This window comes from Polychytrium aggregatum (assembly GCF_025602895.1).
Source record: "Polychytrium aggregatum strain JEL109 chromosome Unknown BJ171scaffold_15, whole genome shotgun sequence".
Classification (NCBI taxonomy): domain Eukaryota; kingdom Fungi; phylum Chytridiomycota; class Chytridiomycetes; order Polychytriales; genus Polychytrium; species Polychytrium aggregatum.
The window spans coordinates 180,576-205,885 of record NW_026516217.1 but is presented as its reverse complement, the minus strand read 5'-3'; the positions used below and the strand labels follow the sequence as shown (position 1 = coordinate 205,885).

Sequence of the window (25,310 nt, the reverse complement as noted above, 5' to 3'; positions counted from 1 at the left end):
CGCGTTGGTTTCCTGGTCGTCTGGCTTTGATTTCCTGGCCTTGATCTGGTCGCGCCGATCGTTCCCGCCGCCTCACCCATCCTCCAATCGCAATCGCAATCGCAATCGCACCCGCACCCGCATCGCCATCTCGGACGTCGTCAACAGGATATGCCTCCGAAAAAGAAAAAGAGCAAGGCACCCAGCACCAGGGGATACGCAACCACGTCGATACCGTCCAAGCCGGCCCAGCTCGCCAGCGAGGCGACCGACACTCTGCCCGATACCCAGGACCCGAGCTTGCTTCCCGAGCCCATTGAGGCCAGTGATGCAGCAGCTCTACTGGACAGCACACTCGCTGTCGAGGCGAGCTACTTCCAAGCTGCCGCTCGGGATGCTTGGGAAGATCCTGACGAAATCGTGCTTGCGAGCAACGCGGCTGCCTCGACCGGCCTCTTGCAGACCAAGGTTGAATCGAGCTATCGCCAGGCCGAGCGTGCCCGGCTTGAGGCCCAGACAAGCGAGATCCTTCCGAAACTCAAACTTGAAAGCCAGTCGGAGCACCTTCTGATGGAGCTTGCTCGGCAAGCGCTGGACGAGCGAGGTACAGAGTCGTCGCCTGGATCGCATTTCGAACAGCCATCGATCGGGCCGCACTTGGGCTGATATTTCGTTGATCCTTCTGACTGTATTCTGCCTCTGCTTCTGTTTCCGATAATCATGTCATTTTGGCCGCCAGACTGGTTCCTCCCCGAGGCCAAAGAGAAGAGCAGCACCGAGAAGCTGCATCTCCATTACTGCTTGCTCGAGAGGATGGGCTTTCAGAAGGGCCACATCCAAGAAGCAATGACGGCATGCGGCGGCATGCGTCTCGAATCGCTGCTTGACTGGGTAAGGAGTATTCGCAAGGCTCGATAGTCGACGATGCCGATGGATTTGCCGCCCTCGCCCCACTCTTGATCTGATGTCGCGGTTTAAGGCCCCGTTTATCGAACGAACGGAACTTGCACAGACTTGCTGACTCGGGTTCCAGCTCTGTATCCATGTCAGGTCCGAGGACTTGCCAGCTGGCTTCTTTGATAACATCCTCCATGACGGAGGTACGTTCGACTGGCGGCATCAGATCAGGGGCTCCGCTTACCTCGTGCGCACGATGGATTTAATGCGGATGCTGATGTGACATGCAACCCCACGAGTACTGGCTTGAATACCACCATGAATGCCACCATGAATGCCGCCATGAATGCCGACGTTAGGTTCTCTGATCGAGCTTTTGCAGATACCAGCGCCCGAGATCGCCGAGATGCAGACCGAGTAGCCACCAGTCAATGCGATAATCAGGCTGTCCATCCTCGTCCGCACTCCCCTGCTCCGCCACCAAAGGACAGCGTCAGACGGGAGGAGAAGGATCTCAAGTCATGGATTCTACAGCAGGCCAGCCGATGGGTAGGTGCTCACTCCGTCAAGTTGCCCTTCCGCATCAATACATCATTTTGGCTGCCCGCTTCTTTTGGAGGCTCATGAGACTGTTGTTGTTGCCAGGATTTGGACGAAGATGAAGACGATCTTGTCTCGGAGACGAGTCAGGAGCCGGTGAGCACTCGCCATGCAAAACTGAAATACGAGCTCGAGCAGCTCCTCGCAGAGGCTCAGAGGGCAAAGTCATCCAAAGACGTCGCCAAAGCCAAGCAACTTGGGACATCGATTGGTCAATTGCGCCAGGCCATTCGGATTCTTGAAGACGACGATGACTACGACGTCAGTGCGTCCAGCAGAGCATTTAAACAGCTCCTGGATGAGAAGCAGCAACAACCACGGGAGCCAGAGCGCGAATCGTCTCGCCAACCTCCAAGTCCGGACGCCAGCCCTCGAGGCCACGGAGACAATGATGAGGCAGAGGATCAAGATGAAGAGGATGGTGGGATGCTTGGTATGTTTGACGAGGATACCGAGTCGGCACCGCCGGGTCCAACCACCCTCCCGCCGACCACCAAGATCCGCGATATGAGCGTCGCCAAGTGGTCAGGCCACATGCCCAAGGACCTCCTCGCCCAGTGGCTGAACAAGAACGCAAGGGGTGCCAAAGCCAGCTATCACCTATCACGAGACGGTGTCGGATATGCATCGACTGTGCGTCTCAGCGGCCATCGGTTGGTGGAAGGAAAATCTTTTGAGATGGCCGACCGTGCTGCTCAAAAGGACCAGGCCTCGCATTTTGTCTCGGTGAGTTTGTTTTCTGGCCTCTCGATGCTGGATCTTGCCACCTGATAGTGAAGCAACGGGACTGACTTGATCGACCGTGTACTCCAGGTGATTGCACTTTATGCCTTGAGCAAGCCACAGCAGTACTGGAGACAGCTGCCGCAGCCATATGCAGATCTGTGGCGGGAGCTTGAGGCAAAGGAGGTAAGGGGCAGCACCACGCTTTATGCACGACGTGCTTTGGATGATGCTCTTCGTCGAATTCCCGTTGCTGTGTCTCTGATGCAGCTCTGTGCCCTTGGCATCCCGACAGAACGAAGTGGCTCAGAAACATCAACACGGCATCACCCAGGAGCGGGGCAGCTTTGTTGGAAATCTGGTCAAGCAACGAGATGTCAAGCTCGAGGTGAGTGCGCCGATCCGATTGACAGTCCTTTGCTGTGCCAAACATAGCGTGTGCGATGTGGCCAAGCAGCACATACTAACTTGGCATCCTATATCGGCCAGGAGCACAAGAGCAGCCTTCAAGACACCGGCCTCGGCGATGAGCTCTGGCATAGTCCTGCCCGTGGCGACATGGCCCTGCCAACCTTTGCCAAAGTCGATCCACAGACTCTCCTTGCAGAATTTTCAAAGAGAAAGAGTCGGCGAGGTTATCAAAAGCTGCTGGTGGGTAGTGAGGGGGGGACATCTAACGAGAGAGTTCGTCGATGCTCTCAGCCGCCACGGCTCACACGACTCTTAACAGGCTGATCGAAGCAAGCTTCCTGTATACCTCAAGCGAAAGGAAATCCTGGATGTCATCAGGAGCCACCAGGTCGTTATTGTTTCCGGTGAAACTGGCAGGTAAGCCTCCAGCTGGTCAAGGCGCTGTGCGATCAATTGAGTGACTGGGTTCCGTTCTCTTCTTTGCTGGAGTGGCTGATATCTGTGTTGTCGCGCGGCCTTCTCCTTCCAGCGGTAAGAGTACGCAAATCCCACAGTTTATTCTCGAGGACCTGATCGAGACCAAAGCGAGCGGCTGCTATCAAGTTCTATGTACTCAGGTACGACCGAGTCCGAAACGACCACATGCACATATCCAAACGGCTGTTGCATAACCAGCTAATGGGCACTTATACTCTGCTGCATTCCATTTGCAACGGCGTCGTTTCCAAACGATCTTCGACGCCATCCCTTTAGCCTCGGCGAATCTCGGCCACATCAATTGCGTCGCGTGTCTCCGAAGAGATCGGCGACCCGGCTGGAGGCGTTGGTGCAAAGGGTGCCTGGGTGGGCTATCAGATTCGTCTCGAATCCAAGGTTTCGCCCACGACGCGGCTTACATTCTGCACAACGGTAGGCGCTGACCATTCCTCGCTAGCAGCAAGCTGATCGTCCAAAGCCCACATCCTTTCGAAGCAGCACCACGAACTCACTTCCCTCTTGTTAACTCTGCATTGTAGGGTGTGCTCCTGAGGCGCCTGGAATCAAATCCGACCCTCGATGGAGTCACGCATATCGTCGTTGACGAGGTTCACGAGCGATCCATGGACTCGGACTTTCTGCTGATACTTCTCCGTCGGCTGTTGAACATCCGACCCGATATGAGGTGCGCTACAGAGCACCAGTGATCTGCATTGAGAGCGAGACTCCGCAGCGATGCATCACTGCGCCCCGCACCCTGCATTCACGCATGCAAACTTGATCCGGGGGCACCGGCTGACACACTTGTGCCCTCCTCAGACTGATCCTAATGTCGGCAACTGCCGACTCGGCAAAGTTCCAACGTTACTTTGAGTCGAATGGCCTCATCAAATGCCCCGGCATCAACGTGGCCGGACGCACCTTTCCTGTTGAGACCTTCTATCTCGAGGATGCCATCGAGCAAACGAGTATGTCCACCAAGTGCACCCCATCCGGGTATACAGAGAGGAACCTAACTTTACACAGACTTTGCGGCAACATTCTCACAGCTGCCCGTTACTCGCAGACTTTGTTATCGACCCTGACTCGGAATACGCCCGAAAACCTGTCGTTGTCAGACAGAGTAAGTCGGCAGTCCTACGATTCTGTTTGTCGTCTCATGTGGATTGGCTCGGTTGTTCTGACGCAAGTGGGTCTTTGCCAGGCGCCGGGAAAGTTGGGATCACAGTCCGCGGCGGAAAGCGCATAAACATGTCGCTCGAATGGGACGAAGAGGTTTATGACGATGATCAAGACGACGACAGCATCACCGAATCGATTTCCACCTCTGATGACGTCGATAGATTGCCGCAGTACACCAAGAAGACCCTAAAGACTGTGTCTGCGATGGATCCGTATCGGCTGAATCTAGACTTGGTCGAGGCGCTTGTGCGCCATGTTTGCCGGGTGGCATCGAGCCGGGGCCAATCCGGTGGTCGTGACGATGACAAAGACGACTGGGAGGCCGAAGTTGATGATGCTGGTGGCGTCAATGGCGCTGATGATGCGAATGCCGATCGCGGCAGTATCCTTGTGTTTCTTCCGGGTCTTGCCGAGATCCGCAAGCTGCACGAACGGCTTTCGGCCGAGCCGGCAGATCGCCAGAACAATCCCGGTCCAGCAATGGAGGTGCTGCCTCTTCACAGCACTTTGGGCAGCGCCGAGCAGGCCCGGGTGTTTTTGCCACCGCCCAAGGGCAAGCAGGTCGTTGTCCTCGCGACCAACATTGCCGAAACGGGTATAACGATCCCGCACGTTCGATACGTCATCGATACGGTTCGAGCTAGGGAAATCAGCTACGACGAGCGCCGAAACATGACCCGCCTGAAAGAAATCTTTGTGGCCAAGGCCAACTGCAAGCAGCGCCGTGGGCGAGCCGGTCGTGTGAGCGAGGGGATCTGCTATCATCTGATCGCCCGAGGCGCCTTCGAGCAACTGGTACGAAGGCAGCACTGCGCCTATTGAACGCTATCGCTCGAGCAAGCGAGGGTGTCGAGGCGCCAGTGCAGCTTCCACCGGCTAACAGACGTTGATGCTTCCTTTCCGCAATCTCTCATGCCGTCCCGCAACTTTGTCCAACCGACACGGTACTTTACGAGCATAGCCAGACCACCGACCGCCCGAGCTAACGAGACTCCCCCTGGAGGAGATGTGTCTCCGGGCCCGCGCAGGTCGACACAGCGACAGCTTTTACAGCCTCTTTCAGGAGGCTTTGGACCCGCCGCCGCGCAAGAACGTTGACAAGGCGATTGCGATTCTCCAGCAGGTGCGTTTAGCCTGTCGCAGCATCAAGCACGGCGGTGTTGTCGAAGCTGACTGAATGCTGGCTGTATCTGCTCCTGTTTCTCGACAATGCCTCCAAGGCAGCACCTCTAATAACCAAAAACTATGCTATGCTTCGCTTCACTAGGTCCAAGCCATCGATTCGGAAACCAACCTCACGGCACTGGGGTATCGACTTGCACAGCTGCCAGTCGACTGCAGGCTTGGCAAGACACTGCTGTTTGCAGTTGCACTCCGATGCCTCGATCCGATTCTCACCGTGTGCGCGGCCCTTTTTATGAGCAAATCACCTTTCCTCCGTCCCTTTGGCAAGGAAGCTGAGGCCGACCAAGCCAGGGCAACCTTCCGTGTCGGTAAGATGGACGAAAACGGGGTCTGGCTCACAAGGGTCCCTTTCCGTGATGGCGACGGAGGGGATCCGCGGTCACTTGGCTCATACATCACAGCTGATGTCGATTGATTGTGGGTGTGCTGCGGCTTACTTCCACTTCGTTGTCGATGGGATGTCCACCGCCTCATGCATGCCGTAATGGCGTGTCCCTCATTCGTTCTCTTGTGTGGCTCGTTTTTACTCTCCGTGCCGACAGAAAACTCGGACTTGTTGAGCATTGCGAGTGCCATGTCCCGCTACAGGGATATCGTAGCCAGAGGCGCCAAGTCAGGCTTCAGCATCCAGCAAGAGTGCAGCCGAGCGTTCCTCAATGCTACCAACTGCTCCCAGATTGAAGATGCAAAGGAGCAACTCCTTCGACTCTTGATAGCGTCCGGCACCCTGCCTCTGGAGTGCCGCGTTGAATGCAGGTCCGGGTAAGTACTGGAGAATACCGGTGCGAGGCTCCCGAATGGTGTAATGTCCCTATGAAGCGCATATCATGGAAACTCCAGCTTTCTCGAGCGCAATGGCCATGACCGGTCGACAGTCCTGAGTCCACACACGGAGATAGCCCACCATCTGATCCAACCTTATCCGCTCTGTATTACTCGTCGTCCCCCCCCCTCCAACGACGCTGGTCAGGTCCCTATTCTCGGTGCTACCACCTACCCCCGGCATCTACAACCACAACTCGACCGACAACCCAATTCTGCTCAGTGTCTTGACCGTGGGCCTCTTTCCCAACTTTGTGTATGTGCGCAAAGAGATCCAGGGTCCGCTCCAGACTCGACCACAGTTGCACCGATTCAAGACGCCAAACGGCCTGTGCTGCTACGCTCTTCCTTCTGGCGAGGCAATATCCATACATAGATACTCGCTGAACTCAAAGGGAATCGACGCCGCAGGCGGCGGTGTCTATGTCTTTTACGAAGCCCAGCGCAACGACCACAGCACCTCTGTCTGGGACATCAACCGCGCCAATCTCGTGGCATCGATTCTGTTCAACTCGAGTCGCTCGGTCCAGCACTGGGCCCGTGTTGTTATGCTCGGTGACAGCGACCAAGGCACCATGGCTGTTCGTCTGCAGTGCTCTCCTCGGACGGCAGTGCTCCTTCGATGTGTCGGGGATCTTGCGTGGGCGCATGTCCAGGCTACCCTTGGAATCACCGCCTTCCCAGCCGACCCAAAGCTACAGGAGCGAGGCCAGAAAGCTCTGGAGCTGTGTGAGCGTATTCTCGCGGTGAACTGAGTCCGGGACACTCTTGAGAAGGGCGACAGGACTCGGGCCCATAAACATGAATGCGATATCGATAAACTTGGCAAGTCGAGTAAATACATGTATTGGAACTCGGTTTCACTATACTGAAAGACCGCCGGACTCTTGACCCCTTCCGGTACCAGCGTTGGCTGGTAAGTGCTTATGGCAGACCGACTGCTGCATTGTGCGGTATCGGCTGTACTGCCCCATGTTGACCCAAGTCTCAGGTTGCACTGTTCTCCGATCGTCGACGACTTCGGACAGCCTTTTTAAGCTGCAGCTTCTCCTGCAGGCCCTTCAGCCTGCCCTTCGCTTGAAGCACACCGAGGATGCCTGTGATGGCACCAGGCGGTGCGGGCTCTTCCTTTGACTTCTTGGTCAGCGTCGTCTCAACGGGCCCCCGCACGACCACTTTGAATTCGGTGGGGTCCCGCATGAGCAGAGCAGAGTGCCGGTCGAACCCAGCGATGACGGGAGCGACGGTGTTGGGCCGATGACTACTGCCGCCACTACTCGAGCTTGCTATCCGGATCGCTGCGGAGGACAAGAGAGCGGCCGAGGAGTGCGTCAGACTTGTAGCCGAATAGGTAGCAAGGACAGACGAGACGACAGGAACACTCGACCCGGATGTTGTCTGGATATACGGTAAGATGTCGTAGTAGATGCTGATGGCGTATGGTGGGATGCTGGTGGGTTGGTCGGGCTCCGAGGAAGGCAAGCGATGGGTTGGAGATTCACCGCTTCGAGAGTGCTTGGCTGGGTTCTTGCCGGGGCCGTGTATGCCAGCGAGCTTTGAGAAGTGGCCTGGATCAATGTCGCCGGGGGAGTTGGGACGGCTTGCGGAGCCCGGCCCGGTCGACATTGAGTCGTAGCGCTCGCTACCAAAGTAGATCTGGGGACGGGGAAGCATGCGCGGCATTGATGGAGTGGCAGCATCGGCGCCCGGTTGATTCTTCGCAGTCTCTCGGGTCGAGCTAGTAGTTTTCTCGGTGTTGGAGCTGCCTGGTCTGAGGACGGCAGGGGCTGTTTCGACGGCGGTTGGAGGCGGGGCCGGATCGGGTTCTGTGGCCTCGCCGGTCCCTGGCACCGCTGCCGGTGGTGATGGCGATGACGCTGTACCGGCGTGGTCGAGTGCCAGGGAGGATGCTTTCGGAGTCTCGTCCTTGGGGATCCTGAAGCGCTTGATTTCGGGAAAGTAGTCCGCGAGCGGGGCGAAGACGTTGCTGCAGACTATGCTTTCCCGCTTGCTGCTGCGGCTCTTGATGGCCGACTTTTCGGTCTCAGCCAGAGGCGCTCCTCGTTCAGCGATGCCATCTTGGGTCGCTGGTCTATCGTCGCTCGCTGGAGCAGCCGAAGCAGCACCGGTCTGGGCCGAGCCAGGGGTCTGTGCCTGTGAAGGGCTCACTGTGTGGGCGGTTTCGTCGCCCTGCTTCCCACAGCGAGAAGCCTCGTCCTCGGCGGTCCCAGTCAAGCGCCCCGGGGCCATACGGTAGATGATAATGTCGCCCGGATGGACGGCGCCGTCATGGGCATGCCTTGCAATCTCGCACTGCAGGCGGTAAATCGTTGCGTTCTTGGGCAGGTGGATCAGCAGCCCGAGGTAGTCCCAGTCAACCTGTTGAACCCTCAGGACCACGTTTTCATTCTCCTTCTCTTCGGCCAACACCCGGCGGACCTGTTCGGCATGTCGGGTAAAGGCCTCTCTGGCCTGCTGAATCTCCTGCGACTCGACCGCGGCTGTGCTCGGTGGAGCGTCTGCGGGCGCATGCTTGCTGGACTTGCCCGCCTTCTTCTTCTTGGGAGGCATCCGATTTGGAAGATCGGCGATGGATGAATCGGGGAGTGGGTTGGCGAATGAGTTGTCGGCAAGCTGCTGTCTGTAGCAGCGGCCTGGGACTGAGCAAGTGCGAAAGTCTCGACTGAGAGCTTGCTGGGGCAATGTTGTTGACAAGCGAACGGCTCTGTCTGTCAACAGAACCAGGACCGGTCAAGGTGCTTTAGAGCAGTATCCGCCACCCTTATGCCCTTCATCGATTGTGGCTCTGATTGGACTGACAGAGTAGTATGGACGCATTGTTGAGATGATTTATCGATTCAAAAACGAACTGGGACACCCCGTTTTGAGCCAGGACAGCTGTTGTTTGCTGGAACCTGAATACACCCGCCCACTCACTGCAATCACGACCAGACAGTATGTCCAAGGGAGACCGGGGTGGTGACTGCCTTTGGGAATGTCTCCTGGAAGCAAGGGAAGGGATATGCATCCAGCCCACGGAGACCCAGGTTTGTCAAGTACTTTGAGCAGTTCATCCACCACCAGAGACGGCCAGGTGTGCTCGAGTATCTTGATATCGATACACCATGGAGCTGTCCAGAGGGCCGAGGGGCCATAGTATCAATTGCCGTTAAAATGGTGTATTTGCATTGTTGGGGCTGTAGCGCCGACAGTCTTGCGCCCGAAAGCTCCGCGATTGATGTATTTTGTACAAGCTCCTGGCGGCTCGAGCAGACCAAGATCAAAGTTCAAATTGGTCAGACTAGTTGAGCAGGCTGGTGTAGCCAACAACAGCATTTTGGCCGTTCGGGCCAGAGGTGCCCATGAGACCAGAGACGCCGTATCGGATCCAGAAGAAGCCCTCGGTTCCTGTTGGAGAGAGAGGGTGATCAAGACACAACTGTGAGTGACAGACTCACAAATGGAAGCGTGGGCAGGCCAGTCTCATCGTGGAAACCGGTCGTGCAGTTCTGACAACGCATCCTTGGTGAGACTGTGAGCCGAGGGTTTTATATGCAAGTACGGCGACTCACCCCAGTCGGTGCCCCAAGAGTTCTTGCAGAGCCAAGCCTGGACGCTGTCGTCCCAGCCGATGCAGCTGATGGCGTGGCCGCCAACCTTCTTGGTACCGGCGGATGGGAGGTAGACGCGGTTGTTGGCGGTAGAACTGGGGTCTTGGAAGTCCTCGTAGACGATGAATCCGGTGGCAACAGCACCGTATGTCATGATGTGCTGGCGGATGGCCGAGAACGAACTCAAAGCCACCGCATTGAAACGGGTGCGGGCAGTGCAGGCCTGTGAGGCATACGTCGACTGACACGGCAGATCCGAATCCAAATTGGCGGGATAGGGATAGCAGGCCCGGGGCACGACGCCATACTGCACGACGGCCTCGGCGGCAAGAGCCGGGTCCCATCCGGTGCTGCATCGAGGGATCTGTCCCTCAAGCGGGTAGTTGGGGCCGAGGCAGAAGAAGAGATCGGCCTCGGAAACGGTGCCCTTTGGACCGAGTGGGCAGTGGAGGGGTGCACAATCATGTGAGCATGTGGGCACGAGATTCGTACGATGCGACGCATTTGCTGGGCCAGGGTCCATCGAGACTCACATCGGTCTTGGTGAGGACCCTCCAGGTGGTTTCCAGGGTCGAGGCGGTGGCAAAGGCAACGCACGAGCCGCACTGGCCCTGGTCCTTGATCGAGGTCACCCAGCCATAGTCACGAGCATCAAAGCGCTGAGGCTCGGTGGCGGCTCGGCCGTTGCTTGGGGTGCTTCGTAGAGCAGCCTCGGCCAAGGCGGCATGGTGAGAGTCATCGATGTTTTCTTCTTGCTGGGAACAGAGGGAGTAGGCGCGACAGCGGAGTGAGAAGGGGAGAGTTGGAACGATGGTGGGAGACACAGACATATCACGGCCAGAAAGAACATCTCCATTGTGCCGGCTGAGTAGCGCGGACGCTGATCGTGCAGGGGTTGCAGGGCATGGCTCACAGCGATCAAGGGGACTCGAGGTGCTGTGGGATAACCAACTTACAAAGATGACACGCAGGATATGGTCGTTGGGGATGGAGTCGTCCTGGAACAGGGTCAGGGGATCGATGCCGGACTGCTGGATCTTGTCGAGGTAGTCCTGGGCCTTGCGGATCTTTTCTTGGAATTTGGGGTCCTTCTCGAGCTTGAGATACTCTTCGTAGGCTTGCTTGTCGGTCTCCTCGAGGTGCTGCAGCTCCTGGTCGCTCAGCGGGCGGAGGACATAGTGGTGGGTGCCGTTGGAGTTGGTCGTGGGTGTAGTTGAGTTGGAGCCATCGACAAACGTAAGAGACCCCGCGGCGGCGATGGTAGAGGCTAGCGATGCCAAAAGCAAACCCAGGTGAGGACAGGATGCAGCCGATACGATGCGGCCAGAGAGACTGGGCTTGAACAGATCCGTTTGCCCAGAGCAAGTTGACTGCGAGATCAGCAATGCAGCACATACCCTTGTTGGGGCCGAGCGAGAAGCCAAGGGCCAAGGGAGCGATCAGCGAGACTGGTCGATGGAGACGAAGGCGGAGGTTGGTCAAAGGGCAAAGCTTGGCTGGGGGAAGGTGGGCCTCGCTGGCTGAGGACGGGCAGCGGCCAAAGGCGGCCCAAGCAGGACTGCTGTATCATGGCCGGGATCACGGTGCATCCTTGGACATACCAACGAGCAGCTTGGAGGTCAGCATGGCGGACAGCGAGACAGAGGACGGAGATGGCGACGAACCCAGGCAGGCAGCAACGAGGGCAGTTATACGAGTCTCGGGTGTCTCGCCACCTTCGGGCCAAGGTTGGATCCCTCGTGGCCACCGCGTCATGTCGCGGCTGTGACGACCTCGCCACACGAGTCCATACATTCGACCGCGCCACGTTACGGCGAAGGAAACAGCACCGCAACGGAAGGGAACAGGCCGCGGCGATCGCATATGCAATCTGGTGACGACGGTCGCCGGAGCATCGAAGAACATGCCGACCATACGGCAGGCATAGCTGGCGTGGTAGGAATGTCCAATGCTGGATGCTGGGCGGCTGGCCAAGGGTCCGCACGCTGGATCGGCTCTGGCAATCCATGTTCCACAACATCGGTCAGCCGGCCTGGGCCCATGGGCATCTTTGGCGGCGGTGCGCGTGTTGGATGGAACAGACGGGCTTGTTGGACTGGGCAACCCCAGAGCATTGGCGCTGATGCGAGGATATGGATTTGGCATCAAACCACCTCCGTCAGAGACCCAAGCCGACGACCCGAAAGGGAATGCCCGAGATGCCCAGTCTCACCAGCCTGACTCCCAAGACAACTTTGCGGCTTTGACTGCCTTCCCTCGGCCCCCACACAGCTCTGGCATCTCGATGCAAGCGCCTGTGTCCGACTCACAACCCTGGAAGGGCTGCCCCTGCTTTCCAATCTGAGGCTATTCAGGCTGCCGCAGCCGAGAGCTGCTGCCCCCATGGAATGCATCCTGCGAATACACCGGGTCGGGCCAGACTCGACTCTGCCTTACAGGCAATCCAATATAAAACGGGACACCCGGGTTTTTGACCATTCATCGAATATTTTGTTACCCAATGCTATCGCGCGCTGGCCATGACCATTCGCCACACATCCGACTTTCGCACCGCCGCATTGCGATGCTACGATCTCATCCATAGCCTGCGTAAGGTCGCCTCCATATTCAGTGTATCCAAGAGCACCATCCATCGATGGCACCGAGGATGCAAGCTGGATGACCCATCCCGGGTCCCAGCTCGCAGATCCACTTTCTTCGAGCAGGCATGTCCAGTCATTCGCACCCTGATTGAACAGGACCCGTTCCAGACTGGTCCTGTGTTGCGATGCAAGCCCGAGTCCATCCTCCAGAGGAAAGTATCACTCTCACTCTGCCACACTGCCATCCACCGAGCAGGTCTCTCACACAAGAGGGCAACACACCTCTACAAGTCCAAGCGACTGGATGAGCGAGTGGCACAGTTCAGGGACCGAGTCCGTTCCATCGACCCGCGACGGCTCGTTTTTGTCGACGAGACAGGGATCAGGAGATCCATTTTTCCTCTTTACGGATACTCACCGAGGGGTGCTCCGCTTCGCCAGCGCAATCACATGAAACACAAGTCTGTCTCGACTGCATTTGCCATCAACCACTCTGGTGTGCTGCATCGCATGTACATCCCCACATCATTCAAGACACACTCGATGGTCGAGTTCTTTGAGCGAGCGAGCTTCCCAGACGACTCTGTGATTGTGATGGACAATGTCAGCATGCACAAGACAATGGCTGTCCTGGACTGCATCGAGCGCCGAGGATGGTCAGTGATCTTCACCCCACCTGCTTCACCCGACTTCAATCCCATCGAGAACTTCTTTGGGATTGTGAAGCATCAGTACAGGAAGGTGGCAGCGCTGAATGCGTCCGAGGGGTTCAGAGTCGGAATGGTGACCCTGTTTGAGTCTGCCGTTCGGAGGGTGCTTCCAGATGTCTTCCCACGGCTGATTGAGCGAGCGATGCGCTTCTGGGGTTGAGTTCCCTCCAATCAAGCCGCCATTTTCGCGTTCACATCCCTGGCTTGAACCTCTCGGCGATTTTTGAACAGGGTCACTTCCCCAACCAGCCCGCAACGACGGGTTCCTGCTCTCGGGTATAAATGCCACACCTTCGTCCTGCTGCTTTCTTCCCTCATCTCGCCTTGATCTGATCATCGCGCTATTGTACGATAAAGAGAAGTCTCTGCTCTGACCAGTACCACTGGCAGGCATCCAGCATCCTCTGCCCCCATGCCTCCGAAGCGCAAGGGTGCCGGTGATGGCCAGCCTCGGCCACCCAGGCCCAAGAAAGCCAAGTCACAGTCGGAGCCTGTCTCTGGTTCGTATTCTGACCCCACGCATGCTTGTTCGTCTGTTGCTCCGTCGCTCACCACCACTGCTTCTGCAGATCCAATGGATGTCGATCCCACCGAGCCTGGTCCCTCATCTGGTCCTGTCAAGCGATGTCCCAAGTGCGATGGCACCGATCACGAACGTTGCAACACCAGCAAATGTCCCAAATACCGGCCCCTCAAGAGTTCTGTCGTCCCTCTCGTGGATGGAAGGTCATCCGCCCCTCAGTTCAGCTGCTTCAAGCAGACGATGGATGGCTGTTGTCTCAATCCCGCTCTCCGCGACAAGATCCAGGCCACCGTCGAGGCCATGACCCAGATCCAGTTCGAGGCATCCAGGCTGCTCAACCTGCACATCCTCCGGTGCATCGAGCAGGATCTTCCCGTCCCCGTCATCTCCAAGTCCACCCCTGCTTTCGTTCGCCAGTGCTTCAAGATTGTCCAGGCCGGTGCCCTCTCGACGGCCAGGGATACCAAGAAATACAACGAGCATCTGGTCGCTTCCTTTCGCGACTATCAGACCACTCGGCACGCAGACCTACCTCCGGCCCCTCGTCTGCCTGATGGTGCTCACAGTCAGCTTCTCACCCTGGCTGTCAATGCCTATGCCACCAACTGCACCACCCACCTCAACCTGGCCTACTGGCGACTCCTTCGCCGCTTCTGCGCTGCCGTCTTCCCTGCCAACAAGCACAAGCACGAAGCCATCGAGGCCTGTCTCGAGCTCTTCGAGAAACCGGACTCGACTCCACCCAAGGCCGATCTCGAGTTCCTCTATCCCGACTTTGGCCACGTCCTGGACGAGTTTCGGTACAGCAGCGACCAGGACCGCTTCCGGGCCCTCCATCGCCTCTCACACCATGTGGGAATCCTCGCCCGGGACAAGATGGTCGACAATGTCCACAAGTGGATCGACTGTGACATGCCCGCCCTCCGAGTCACCGAGCTGCAGCGCCAGGCCAAGCTGGACGAGCTCACTGCCCGAGGCATTCCCTCCGACGACAAGAGGCTCACCACGGCCAAGTCGGAGCTCGGCACCACCAAGGCCAAGATCAACAAGCTGGCATCCAGGATCAACTGGGCACTCAAGCAGCTCGCCGTCGACACTCCTCCGGCCGTGTGCACGATAGTTCCTCTGTGCACTGCGAAGGCCAAGTACATCAAGATTGACACGGTCACTCTCTGGCAACTCCTTGACACCGAACATCGTCTTGGACTCACCAGGGACAAGCTCAAGGAAGAAGGTGAGGACGGTGCCAACAACCAGGATCGTCTCTGGCGCAGTTGCTTCAAGCTGCGTAGTTCCCTCTTCCAAGAGCGGGACGTGAACAAGAAGCTGTTCAACTACGAGATCAGTACCAATGGCATTGGATGCACCATCGGTCTCGTCAAGTTTCTGCCTCGAACCGATCGCACCGAGACCATCGATCCTCCTCCGACCGCCGAGCAGCGTATCCAGGCCCACATCGGTGACCCAGACCCCAACCGCACCACTTGGATTGGCATCGATCCTGGAGTCGGCTCCATCTTCACGGCGATCATCCAAGCACCGGGCCACCAAGACGAGGTGGTCTCATTCTCCAACGGCCACTACCAGCACATGTGTGGCCATACGTCCAACACCAAGTGGCACAACACCATGAAGTATCGACTCGGCATCGAGACCTGGATGTCGACCACCCCCTCGCCCAAGGTGTCGTCCTCGGAGGCTTTCAAGGTCCATCTCACTCATGTCCTGCGACCGGAGCTGCGAGTGCAGCTCGACTTCCACCTTGGCAAGAAGGCTCGTCACCATCGCTTCACGGGCCACAAGAGACGCCAAGTGGCCGTTGACAAGATGTGCAAGGCCGTCCTGAAGCACGCCCCGATACGGACCGATGTGGTGATCGCCTTTGGCAATGCATCATGGCGACAGGGCAAGGGCTATGCATCCAGCCCTCGGAGGCAGCGGTTTGCTCGGTACTTTGAGCAGTTCGAGCACCACCGACGCCGTCCCAATCACCCTCATGGAAGCGTCAAGGTAGTCTCGACGAACGAGTTCAACACCTCGCAAGTGTGCTCCAAGTGCCTGGAGCCAGTTCGGTTGGAAGGACTCGATGCGCCCAGTGTTGCGAATTCCCACTTTGTCAGGAGCTGCAAGAATCCCAGCTGCCGGACAGTGTGGAATCGCGACGTCAATGCGGCGCGCAACATGATCACAGTATGCAGGTCGATTGTGGAGACCGGAGAGCGACCGGTGGTCTTCACTCGGAGGCTGCCAAAGTGATCTGTTTTATTTCTTGTGGCTTTGCTTGACGCAAGCACAGCACATACTACCTGTTCATGGAAACGGCTATATTGTCCCGTTTTTTTCTGAATAAAGTGTACAGTGTCGCCACCAACAGCCACCGCCGCTCTGGGCACGCGTTCCGCAATCTCCAAGGAGCTTGGTCTTGCCTCCCTTGGTCTTGCCTCCCTTGATCTTCCCTCCCTTTGATCTTCACTCCCCTCTCGCGTTGTCCGTTCCCTGCGAAGATGTCAGAGGTGTTCTCCTGCTGTCTTGGACGGTCTGAGCGACCGCCCGATCGATCCGTCTCCGAAACCGCACCGGCTGCCGAGCAGCAGCCGTCTGTCGAGCCTGTTCCGGCTTTGGAACCCGCCATGCCGGCTCCTCAACCCAAGTTTGCCCCTCCTATGGACCCTTTCGATCCCTGGGTGCACCCGCTCGAGGCCGCTGTCAAGATGGCCCAGAGAGAACCCGACGCTGTGGCCGTTCTGACCCTTGAGCGCGGCCGAGTGGAGCGGTATAGCTACCTCCAGCTCTGGCAACGAGCGTATTCGATTGCGCAGGGGCTGAAGGCCCTTCCTGGCTGGGACGACGAGGGCCACAATGTGGTTGCCACCTTTTGCGAGGCCGAGGCATCCTGGGCCTTCATATCGATCGCTCTGTGGATCCTCGGAAAGTAAGTTGTGAGAGGCAGGGGAAGTTCGGGATTCACCTGCCGCATTCTAGTCCTGAGGGAAGCTCAGAGAGTCTTGGCTTGGATGGGTTTGGTTCGGCAGCAAGACTTATACCTCCTGTGTCATATTTTTTTCCCAGACAAACCATCAACCTCGGACTGAACCTGCCGTCTTCTATTCGAAGGGCCCTCTGCGCAAGGTATGCTGAGGCCATGTTCTCGAAGACAGAGGTCGCTTGGCTCATTTCCCGTCCACCCTATCTTCCAGACTCGGCATCATGTTTGTTCTTCACCACATCGCCAAGCCCAGCCGACTCGAAGGCGTCTCTTCCATCGACGTCGAGAAATTTGAAGTGCTGTCAAACGTCCCGGCCCCATCGCTCGAGCTCTGCAAGCCGATCGATGAGTATATCGGATACATGTGCACTTCCGGAACGACAGGTATGGGCAATCCGAAGCGAACATTGGCGATACTGTACCTGAGAGAAGAATGTGCCTCATGCCGTCATGACCGGTTCGCTCATCCAGTTGTTTTTCGGCGAATATAGGCACCCCCAAGACGTGAGTATCGATGGCATTCTCTGGACTGGCCTGCGTATAGCCCAGCTAACGGGTCCATGTGGCACTAGATACAAGCTCTCTCATCGGATCTTCCAGTCCAGTCGCTTCTCGGCCGGTGTTCCGTACGGCAGCATCGAGATTTCTCAGGTAGTTGCTGATATTCTGCTCTTTCATCGTGTCATTGCGAGAGTCTAATAATCCCAAAGGCACCTTCGTTCTCTGCCACCGTGGCGGCGTTTCTTCTGGCCATGAACATTCGAGGATCCGCGTGGTTCCCAAAGCCCACGCCGAGCCCCATCGACAAGGCCATGGGCATCGTCCAGCTTCTCGACGAAGGCTTGGACATTAGCTTCTCGGTAAACATCGAGGACGCAGCTTGAGTATCGGGGCGACGTGAGCAAATTGACGGATTGTAACTCGAGATGTTGGATCCAGACGGCGACGTTCTTGAAAACGGTTTTCAGGGTGGCACTCTCAAAGAATGCCCAGACAAAGTGGACCAAAGCCAAGCGCATATGTCTGGGAGCCGAAATCATTCCTCCAACACTGCTTGCGCAGGCAAAGGAGCTGTGTCCAAATGCGGAGGTGCACTGCGTGTATGCATCCAGCGAGGTGAGCATTTCGGACTCGTCGCTTCAACGTGATCGGATGACTGCATTGCTACTAACACAGTCGTGCATGACTCAGGCGGGTGTGCTTGGAGCCATGTCTTTCTTCACGAACCGTCCCTCCGAGGCTCTGCCACCAAAGCTGGTCTACAGACTGCCAAAGCCAAACATTCGCTGTCTGCTCTTTGATGAGGAGGGCAACGTTGTCGACCAAAGCGTTTCCAAGAGTGGCATCCTCGTCTTTGCTGTCGACAAGGACGACCCCATCAAGAACCATCCCAACTTTGTCAATGCCGATCCAAATGACAAGCTCGCCTCGTTCGGCTTCCTCGAGGATGGCTCGCCCCGTGTCTGCACCATGGACTGGGTCGAGATGGTTGGCGATAAGCAGTTCGCGGTCGTTGGAAGGTGATCCTTATGTTCTAGTATCGCATTATTCTCGATGGCGATTCTCGTTCACCCAGTTGGACACTGATTCCATGGGCCTCATATCTCCCTCACTAGATTCGGTCAGAAGGTCAAGGTCAACGGTGTCTATGTCGACCTCAACGCCCTCGAGGAGCTCACCAGCCAATACATGGGCCATGTGATTGTCGACTGTACCTTCATCCAGACCTCCGAGAAGAAGATCGTGATGCTGTATGCCCCCAAGAAAGGATCTGATCTCAATGCAGCGCCAGGGGAAATTCTGCAAATGACTGAGGAATTGTTTGCCCTCAAGAACATCGCCAAGTTCCCGATCCACAACTGCTTCGAGCTCGACGAGTTCCCCTTCAACGACTCGGGCAAGCGCGACCTCAAGAAGCTCAGGCGCATCGCCGAGAATGTCGATCAGTTCGGCAAGTCGGTCGAGTACCCTCGTTTGAACTTGGTGGACATTCCCCTGTCCCGCACCGCCGCCAAGATCTCCACACTTGGCAGCCAGATCATCGACAACCCCGCCCTCGACGGCCGCAACTACTACATCGGCGGCGTCGGCTTTGACTCGCTGAGTGTCGGTCGCCTGGCCCTCGCCATCAAGGACGAGTTCAATGTCGAGATCTCGCCACTTATCTTGCTGTCGAACGGAATGACACCGACTGATGTCGCCCAGCTGGTTGTCGACATCCTCGACGACAAGCCTCTCATTCCCCCGACTGTTGATCTGGCTGCTGAGGCCGCCAAGCTCGACGATGCGAGTGTGACGGCCGAGGGTCTTCCTCCGTTTGTCTATCCCAAGGACCCTCGCGGCATCGTCCTGACCGGTGCCACTGGCTTCCTCGGTGCCTTCCTGGTCTTTGAGCTGGCCCACAAGTTCCCTCGGGCCAAGATCTACTGCCTGGTCCGAGCCAAGGACGAGCAGGAGGCTGTCGAGCGCATCATCAGCACGGCTCAGAAGCTGGTCCTCGATCCGAGCCAGAGAGCCTTCCTTGACCACAGCCTCAAGTCTCGACTCATTGGACTGTGCGGCGATCTGTCGCAGGACAAGTGGGGACTCTCGGACGAGCGATGGAAGGAGATCGGCGAGGAGACCGACATGATTGTTCACAACGGCGCCGAGGTCCACTGGCTGTTTGACTATGACAGACTCAAGGGACCCAATGTCCTCGGCACGGCGACGGCCCTGAGACTGGCCACAACCCACCACCTGAAGCCGCTGCACTACATCTCGACCATCGGCACGATCCCGATGGCCAAGAAGGCAGACAAACCGCTCGAGGAGAAGATCTACTCGGCCTGGAACATCTCTGGCGGGTATGGCCAGACCAAGTGGGTCTCTGAGCAGCTGATCAACAAGGCACGATCGAGGGGAGTGCCGGTGACGATCATTCGTCCAGCCGTCATTGCTGGTGACAGCCAGTACGGAGGTGAGTCGAGTGTGGTGTGATGTGGTGTGGTGTGGTGGAGATGTCTCATTCGTCCCCATGGACTGGCCATGAATCGATGGTCTCGATTGTCAAGTGCCACTCATCACCAACTGACACCAACTGACACCTTCACACCCTCCATCGCTCCAGTGTCCAACTCTGATGACTACATCTGGCGATATGTCAAGGGATGCATCCAACTCGGTGTTGCTCCCTCGCACGCCACTCCCGTCACCCTGACCATGGATCCCGTCGATCATGTTGCCAAGGTGGTTGCCGAGATTGCCGGCTCTGAGGAGTCCCTGTCCAAGTTTGTGTTCCACATCAGCGACTCGGAGCACAGGTAAGGAGTGTGATATGTGGTGTGCGATGTGGATTGCCGAAAGTCGATTGCGATGATATGGTGGTGGCTGACGTCCGCTGAACATACCCGACACTCACTTACTCCTTGTAGCACTATCACTGAAACCAAGCTGTTTGAGCTCGCCAACGCCTATGGCTGGTCTGTCCTGTTTGATACCCGCGAACAGTTCAAGAGTCGTCTCGAGGCTAATCCCTCACCAGAGAGCAACGCCCTGTTCCCGTTCATGCACATGATGATGGACATGTCCTTCAAGATCGACAACACCAACACCCGCTCGATCTGCGCCAGCCCGACTCCGCCCGCATGGGAGATTGCCGGCCGGTGTCTGAACTATCTGTATCGAGCTGGGTATTTGCCGAGCCCTCAGAAGCCTCGCTCGTCGCTGAAAGAGGACCACTATCCCGAAACCAGCATCTTCACTCGTACTGGCCGATGCTCTGGATAATGAGCCCGATCGATCGCGCAGACGCCGTAGTATCCACACCAACAACCCCCGATATCTGAATATGAGCGCAGGTGGCGGTAATGCTCGACCTATAGTCGAGGCATGGCATACCCCGATTGAAGGAATATATCCCTGCAGGATTACAGCGTATGAGAGCTACCATAGATGATAAGTCCATACTGCATCCGCTGTGCATCGTTCGGTCTTGAGAGCATGTGGAGCTTGCTGACAGCCACCCATGGGGCACACGGCTGCCGATCCTTGCAATGCACGCCGCTGAGGATGATCTCCAGGATGTATTCAAGATCGCACACAGAGCGGAGGTTGCGAGTAGTAAGCCCTTGAGCCGCCGACATGCAGCCAGCGGTTCGGACAAACCACAGACTCAACTCCACCGAACTAAAACAAAAACATTCTCGACACAGGAGAGAGGCGTGGCGCTCTGTTCGTCTCAATGGACTGCACCCGATGGCCTTACATCCGACGCTTCTCGCGCTTCTGCGTCCTCCGCTTCTCCTTCTCGCGCTCGAGCCGCTGCTTCTCCTGTTGCTCCTTGATCCGGGCCTGCTCCTTTTGGTGCTGGAGCTGGGCTTGGGTGCTGTTTGGCGGCATGCAGCATGTGAGCACAGTCGGATATCGATGGTTCATCAAGACAGGGCCAGTAGACTCGCCGCTCGACGGCAAGGGCGCTACTTTAGTGCCAGCCGAACCTCGGTTTCCATGACGGCAGCATAGCAAAGAGTGGCGAACAACTCAACCGCATTCTTACCGCTTGTTCTGCTCCTGCTCCTTGACGACGTCTGCGTTGCGGTTTTGAAAGAGTCCTGCATGCAGTACGATGGCTCAGCTTCAACATCAGGCCGACACGCTGGTCGGGACTATGATTCAACACCGCCGATCGGGCGGCTGGCTTCCTGGTGGCCGCCTGCTCGCCCAAACCGATGATGTCGAGTCGAGCCATCGCACACAATTGTCCGTCATGGCACACATACCCTGCTTCTTCAAATCCACCGCCTCGCTCTTGCCGCTCGTGTAGACAATCTCGGTCTCGCCGTTGGCGTTTTCGACGACTTGATCGATATCGTAGCCGTATTGTGCCAGCAGGGCTTCCCGTTGTTTTCGCTCCTCCTTCGTCAGGACCTTTGGGGCATTGTGCGGCCGGACGTCCGACGCTCCGGTCTGGAGATCCTGCTTCTCGAGCTCTGGAGCAATGCAGATGCGTATCAACGCCCGATCGAGTTTGACTGTGGGCCTGCTTTTGGTTTGAATCTGCTCAAGTGCTCGCAAGCCGCTTCGACTGGCTTACCAAGCGCTGTCTTCAAATACTGGGCCTTCGACTCTTGCTGCTCGATTTCAAGTTTCTCCAGATGCTGCTTCAGATGCTCGAGGAGTTGTGCCACAAACTCTTCGACTGCGTCACGATCCTGCATCAATCAGAGCGGGATCAGTGTGCAGATTGCAAGGGCGTCATGTCGTCGAGGCATGGGATGGGTGAGATCGCCGTATGGCATCGCTGACCCACCTCGTTCAGCTCTGAAAGATATTCGCAGATGGCCTCCTGCTTCTCCTCGGGGTCGATGGTGTCCTCTTCGCATATGCCAACGATGTACTCGATGACAGCCTTGGTGTGCGATGTTGGCAACATCGAGGGTCAGAGGGGACTCACGTCAGGATCCTATGCTGCCCATCGTCGGCCGCACATGCTCGTTTTGCAAGAGATGGCTGGGCACCCGTACCGAATCATCGATGCCCAGGGTCCGAATCGTTTCATCCAGCCACTGCTTCCAGTCGTCCGCTTGCGACATGGCTACTGCTTGCTCGGGTGCCAAACTGCAATCAGAGGCTCAAACCGGTTCTTGGGCAGAAAATAGGGCTGTGTCACCTGACAATGTTGGCTGAATTGGCTGGATTGGCTGAATTGGCTGGATTGGCTGGACTGGCTGGATTGGCTGGACTGGCTGGACTGGCTGGATTGGCTGGACTGGCTGGACTGGCTGGATTGGCTGGATTGGCTGGATTGGCTGGATTGGATGTGGCGATCTCCCTGGCTCTGCATTATCCCGCTCCATTCCATCCCATCATCCCATCCAACCTCCATGACCGCAGAATCACCGTTCCCGATCGAAACCATCCACACGTCCCGGGAGATCAGGGGTGTACCGACGCAGGCCTGCGTCATGTACTTTGCCGACAAGATCTGGGTTGTCGTCACCCAGTTCAACAAAGTCGGCAATCTGGTCAGTGGCTCTCTCCGTCGCGAGCACACAGCGCCGCCTTCCATTCCAATCCACCTGAATGCCATATATGGAGTGGGCTCTCTGGAGTGAGATATATCGCCCCACTCGTTTGGCAGTGGCATTTGAATGAAGCCTCGCCAGTGCATGACTAATCCTTCCGTCTGGCCGGGTGCTTCCGCCCGTTCTTTGCATCGAATCCAGGTGCTGGCGACCCAGAGCACCTTGGCCAACCCGCTGCTGGCACCACCCTCTGGATCCTCGATATCGACCAAGGTTCTTCTCGGACAGCGAGATGACCCACGCCTGTCCATCTATGCGTCCTCAATCCTCGCGCGCATCACCACTCGTTCCCCTCTCGAAACTCGGCCATTGTTGCTCGGGATCGCATTGCATCCCGATCCCGACGACTCCGCCCCCAGCCAAGTGTTTGAGGAGGTCATGGACTTGCTCGAGAGCATCAATCTCTTCTGAGTGGGCACCCATGACCGTATCGGCGGCTCCCCTGTCACACGGCTCTGCCAGGACTCTCGGGCGCATTCGATCGTAATCAACCCATGCCACGAGTTCGCTGTCTTCTCAATACATTGATACGCATTTGTCACAGCCATCCAGGGCAGCGCCAACGGTTGTGTCGCTCCTGATCATGATGCTCTTCTGAGACCAAGCTTCGAGCATTTGCAAATCCAGTGGGCAATCATCCCCGGTTCATGCGATTGCCCCATCCCTTGGGGTTGTCGTCCTTGAAGTCGTCCCAGGCCCTGGCTTTCATGGTCGCCGCATCAATGGTGGCCTCTTCATCCTCGTCATCTGGCTTCTTCTCGGGCTTCTCACTGAAGTGGAAGGATACGTTCGTAGCATGAGGCAGTTGGACGTAACTGGCAATACTCAGATTGGCGTCGTGCAGTCCATGCCGGTTGCTTACCCGCCGCCGGAGATAATGTTGCCTCGTTCGCGCTCTCGCTCCAGATATTCGTCGATGGTCATGGTCGGCAGGTTGTGGCCGGGTCGGAAGACCCGATCGAGAATGTCCTGGCGTTGGTTGGTGATGACAAAGGGACGCATAACCTGGATGCAGGACGACGAGCAATAGGATCAGCCGTGAGCATCAGCCCGGCCCGACATGCAAGGAAAGGACCCATGGCGCTTATGCGTTCGGCATGATCGAGGCTCGCACCTTCCCTTCCTTCGAGAGCAGCGGCCCAGATGCGCTGGAGAGACTGATCTGCTCAACCCGGGTGGAGAGCGCATCTGGATCGGCCTGGGCAGCCGCCAGTCGTTCCTTGGTCCTTTGAGACTCCTCCACCATCTTCCTCTCGTCCACGATCATGGGGATGCTTGTGATGGATTGCTGGATGCCCAGATCCATGGTCGTGAGGATGATCTCGCGGTCCAGGTCCTCGTCGATGCCTTCCACCTCATGGGAGTTGTTCTTGGCCGAGGTTGCGATCTGTTGGTTGAGCTCCATGAGCCTCTGCTTCGTTGCCTTTTCTCGCTTGTATCGGGCCATCTTGTCCTCCCGCCGCTTGGCGAGGTCAGAGATGCCGCCCTTGAGCTGGATCTCGAGATGGCGTTCGTCCTCTTTCTTCAGAATCTCGTGGGTCTGGCATATGCTCAAAAAGTTCCGGAGGTGCCGCTAGAGCCAGTGAGAGCGGGTTGGAATAAGGGGCCGTTGGTCAGAAGCGACGATACAGGTACCGGGACGCAGAAAGGCGACGGCAAGTAACAGAGCCACTGATCCAGCATCGCCAACCTCGGCCGCCTCCAAGACCACAAGGCGGTCGTCCGAGATCCGCTTCATCAGCACTTCTCCGAGATAAAATTCCGAAAGCAGGAACCTAGATTCAAAGACGAACGGTCCGCTGCTGTTAGCGAGAGGGGGTAGGTGGGCAGGAAGCCGAGGATGTCGTCGACAAAGCAGACCGGAGATGATGCAGCCAGTTGTTCTGCACGTTGCATCCTCATCCGCTTCCTCCTTCTCGCCCATCTTCGCTGCTGCTATCGATCCAGTACCGCAGATTGGTTGTGGAAATGTCTTCCAGGATCTCATTGTCGCTGAACATCCGGAGATCGGCCGCCAGTCGAAGACAGCGCTGGAAGGCAAGAACGGCGCGATCGACATCGGCCTGCACGCAAACGAGAAGGTGATGGGTGAGACCGGATTGAGATGGGCCAAGTCGCTGAATTCCTTGGAGACTCTAATCAGCGAGCGCAATGGCCTGGCATGGACGGGCCATTTGGGCTTCTGGTCGCTTGGGTTCCTGGCTGGAGAGCTTGCATCCACAAGCCAGCATGCAAAACCAAAGTCACGGAGCACCGCCGAGACTGGCCGACCTGATATGCCGGGTCACTTCCGGAGAGGTCCGAGTCCTCCAGCTTGCTGTAGAGGCTCTGTCCGAGCTGGAACTCCTGCTTGATCGAATATGAGCCCTCCTCGACCATGGTGATTTGATCCGCTGATTGTGCAAGAGCAGCACCAGCCAGATGAGACCGCGCCATCGACGATCTTTTGCTCGCGGCGAGAGCGAGATGCCTTCTCGGCTGTTCTCGCGGGGAATAGTGTCTTGACAGAAACAACCCATCAAAGGCGAAACCGCAGAGGTTCGTCGCTGGCTATGTA

The 25,310-nt window shown here is 57.1% G+C and overlaps 7 protein-coding genes across 7 annotated transcripts; 3 read left to right on the top strand and 4 right to left on the bottom strand.

The window, feature by feature from the left end:
• Positions 1 to 54: 54 nt before the first annotated feature.
• Positions 55 to 7,137, top strand: BJ171DRAFT_441477 (uncharacterized protein). The gene is made up of 19 exons (XM_053108076.1): positions 55 to 583; positions 719 to 870; positions 1,013 to 1,079; positions 1,259 to 1,425; positions 1,522 to 2,202; positions 2,290 to 2,385; positions 2,495 to 2,587; positions 2,689 to 2,850; positions 2,930 to 3,027; positions 3,140 to 3,227; positions 3,364 to 3,519; positions 3,627 to 3,772; positions 3,907 to 4,055; positions 4,154 to 4,210; positions 4,292 to 5,064; positions 5,231 to 5,392; positions 5,537 to 5,762; positions 5,997 to 6,216; positions 6,425 to 7,137. Exons 1-19 carry the CDS (start codon positions 151 to 153, stop codon positions 7,029 to 7,031), a joined length of 4,533 nt encoding a protein of 1,510 aa, XP_052967347.1. The 5' UTR covers positions 55 to 150; the 3' UTR covers positions 7,032 to 7,137.
• Positions 7,138 to 7,147: 10 nt separating this feature from the next.
• On the bottom strand, positions 7,148 to 9,114 carry BJ171DRAFT_615853 (uncharacterized protein; the record flags this gene model as incomplete). The annotated part of the gene is made up of 2 exons (XM_053115336.1): positions 7,148 to 8,910; positions 9,097 to 9,114. The coding sequence occupies 2 exons, from the start codon at positions 9,112 to 9,114 to the stop codon at positions 7,264 to 7,266; spliced, it is 1,665 nt and encodes a 554-aa protein (XP_052967346.1). The 3' UTR covers positions 7,148 to 7,263.
• A 463-nt stretch (positions 9,115 to 9,577) lies between these two features.
• On the bottom strand, positions 9,578 to 11,681 carry BJ171DRAFT_501600 (uncharacterized protein; the record flags this gene model as incomplete). The annotated part of the gene is made up of 7 exons (XM_053110683.1): positions 9,578 to 9,684; positions 9,849 to 10,314; positions 10,421 to 10,642; positions 10,844 to 11,154; positions 11,285 to 11,335; positions 11,489 to 11,602; positions 11,657 to 11,681. 7 exons carry the CDS (start codon positions 11,679 to 11,681, stop codon positions 9,578 to 9,580), a joined length of 1,296 nt encoding a protein of 431 aa, XP_052967345.1.
• A 5,056-nt stretch (positions 11,682 to 16,737) lies between these two features.
• On the top strand, positions 16,738 to 20,539 carry BJ171DRAFT_70553 (male sterility protein-domain-containing protein). The gene is made up of 10 exons (XM_053115829.1): positions 16,738 to 16,831; positions 16,900 to 17,072; positions 17,180 to 17,192; positions 17,261 to 17,339; positions 17,399 to 17,548; positions 17,628 to 17,804; positions 17,880 to 18,208; positions 18,305 to 19,647; positions 19,798 to 19,990; positions 20,102 to 20,539. The coding sequence occupies exons 2-10, from the start codon at positions 16,910 to 16,912 to the stop codon at positions 20,454 to 20,456; spliced, it is 2,802 nt and encodes a 933-aa protein (XP_052967344.1). The 5' UTR covers positions 16,738 to 16,831; positions 16,900 to 16,909; the 3' UTR covers positions 20,457 to 20,539.
• A 194-nt stretch (positions 20,540 to 20,733) lies between these two features.
• Positions 20,734 to 22,292, bottom strand: BJ171DRAFT_501540 (uncharacterized protein). The gene is made up of 6 exons (XM_053110682.1): positions 22,193 to 22,292; positions 21,979 to 22,077; positions 21,763 to 21,880; positions 21,449 to 21,658; positions 21,226 to 21,280; positions 20,734 to 21,054 (listed from the first exon to the last, which is right to left on the bottom strand). Exons 1-6 carry the CDS (start codon positions 22,259 to 22,261, stop codon positions 20,931 to 20,933), a joined length of 675 nt encoding a protein of 224 aa, XP_052967343.1. The 5' UTR covers positions 22,262 to 22,292; the 3' UTR covers positions 20,734 to 20,930.
• Positions 22,293 to 22,536: 244 nt separating this feature from the next.
• BJ171DRAFT_70510 (uncharacterized protein) lies at positions 22,537 to 23,523 on the top strand. Its single transcript, XM_053115828.1, has 2 exons — positions 22,537 to 22,693; positions 22,895 to 23,523. Exons 1-2 carry the CDS (start codon positions 22,553 to 22,555, stop codon positions 23,162 to 23,164), a joined length of 411 nt encoding a protein of 136 aa, XP_052967342.1. The 5' UTR covers positions 22,537 to 22,552; the 3' UTR covers positions 23,165 to 23,523.
• Positions 23,388 to 25,132, bottom strand: BJ171DRAFT_423369 (TAP42-like protein; the record flags this gene model as incomplete). The annotated part of the gene is made up of 6 exons (XM_053107596.1): positions 23,388 to 23,523; positions 23,616 to 23,758; positions 23,868 to 24,326; positions 24,444 to 24,528; positions 24,704 to 24,816; positions 25,025 to 25,132. 6 exons carry the CDS (start codon positions 25,130 to 25,132, stop codon positions 23,388 to 23,390), a joined length of 1,044 nt encoding a protein of 347 aa, XP_052967341.1.
• Between the last annotated feature and the right edge of the window lie 178 nt (positions 25,133 to 25,310).

Excerpts from the sequence above, each read along its gene's own strand:
- BJ171DRAFT_501540 (XM_053110682.1), bottom strand. The coding sequence starts at position 22,261 with ATGTCGCAAGCGGACGACTGGAAGCAGTGGCTGGATGAAACGATTCGG. Across the intron at positions 21,881-21,978 it reads ATCTTTCAGAGCTGAACGAG|GATCGTGACGCAGTCGAAGA; the intron begins GTGGGTCAGCGA and ends TGATTGATGCAG. Across the intron at positions 21,281-21,448 it reads GGTGGATTTGAAGAAGCAGG|GACTCTTTCAAAACCGCAAC; the intron begins GTATGTGTGCCA and ends TACTGCATGCAG.
- BJ171DRAFT_441477 (XM_053108076.1), top strand. The coding sequence starts at position 151 with ATGCCTCCGAAAAAGAAAAAGAGCAAGGCACCCAGCACCAGGGGATAC. Across the intron at positions 2,851-2,929 it reads GAGGTTATCAAAAGCTGCTG|GCTGATCGAAGCAAGCTTCC; the intron begins GTGGGTAGTGAG and ends GACTCTTAACAG. Across the intron at positions 5,065-5,230 it reads GAGGCGCCTTCGAGCAACTG|CCAGACCACCGACCGCCCGA; the intron begins GTACGAAGGCAG and ends TTACGAGCATAG.
- BJ171DRAFT_70553 (XM_053115829.1), top strand. The coding sequence starts at position 16,910 with ATGTTTGTTCTTCACCACATCGCCAAGCCCAGCCGACTCGAAGGCGTC. Across the intron at positions 18,209-18,304 it reads CAGTTCGCGGTCGTTGGAAG|ATTCGGTCAGAAGGTCAAGG; the intron begins GTGATCCTTATG and ends CTCCCTCACTAG. Across the intron at positions 19,991-20,101 it reads ATCAGCGACTCGGAGCACAG|CACTATCACTGAAACCAAGC; the intron begins GTAAGGAGTGTG and ends TACTCCTTGTAG.
- BJ171DRAFT_70510 (XM_053115828.1), top strand. The coding sequence starts at position 22,553 with ATGACCGCAGAATCACCGTTCCCGATCGAAACCATCCACACGTCCCGG. Across the intron at positions 22,694-22,894 it reads TCAACAAAGTCGGCAATCTG|GTGCTGGCGACCCAGAGCAC; the intron begins GTCAGTGGCTCT and ends CATCGAATCCAG.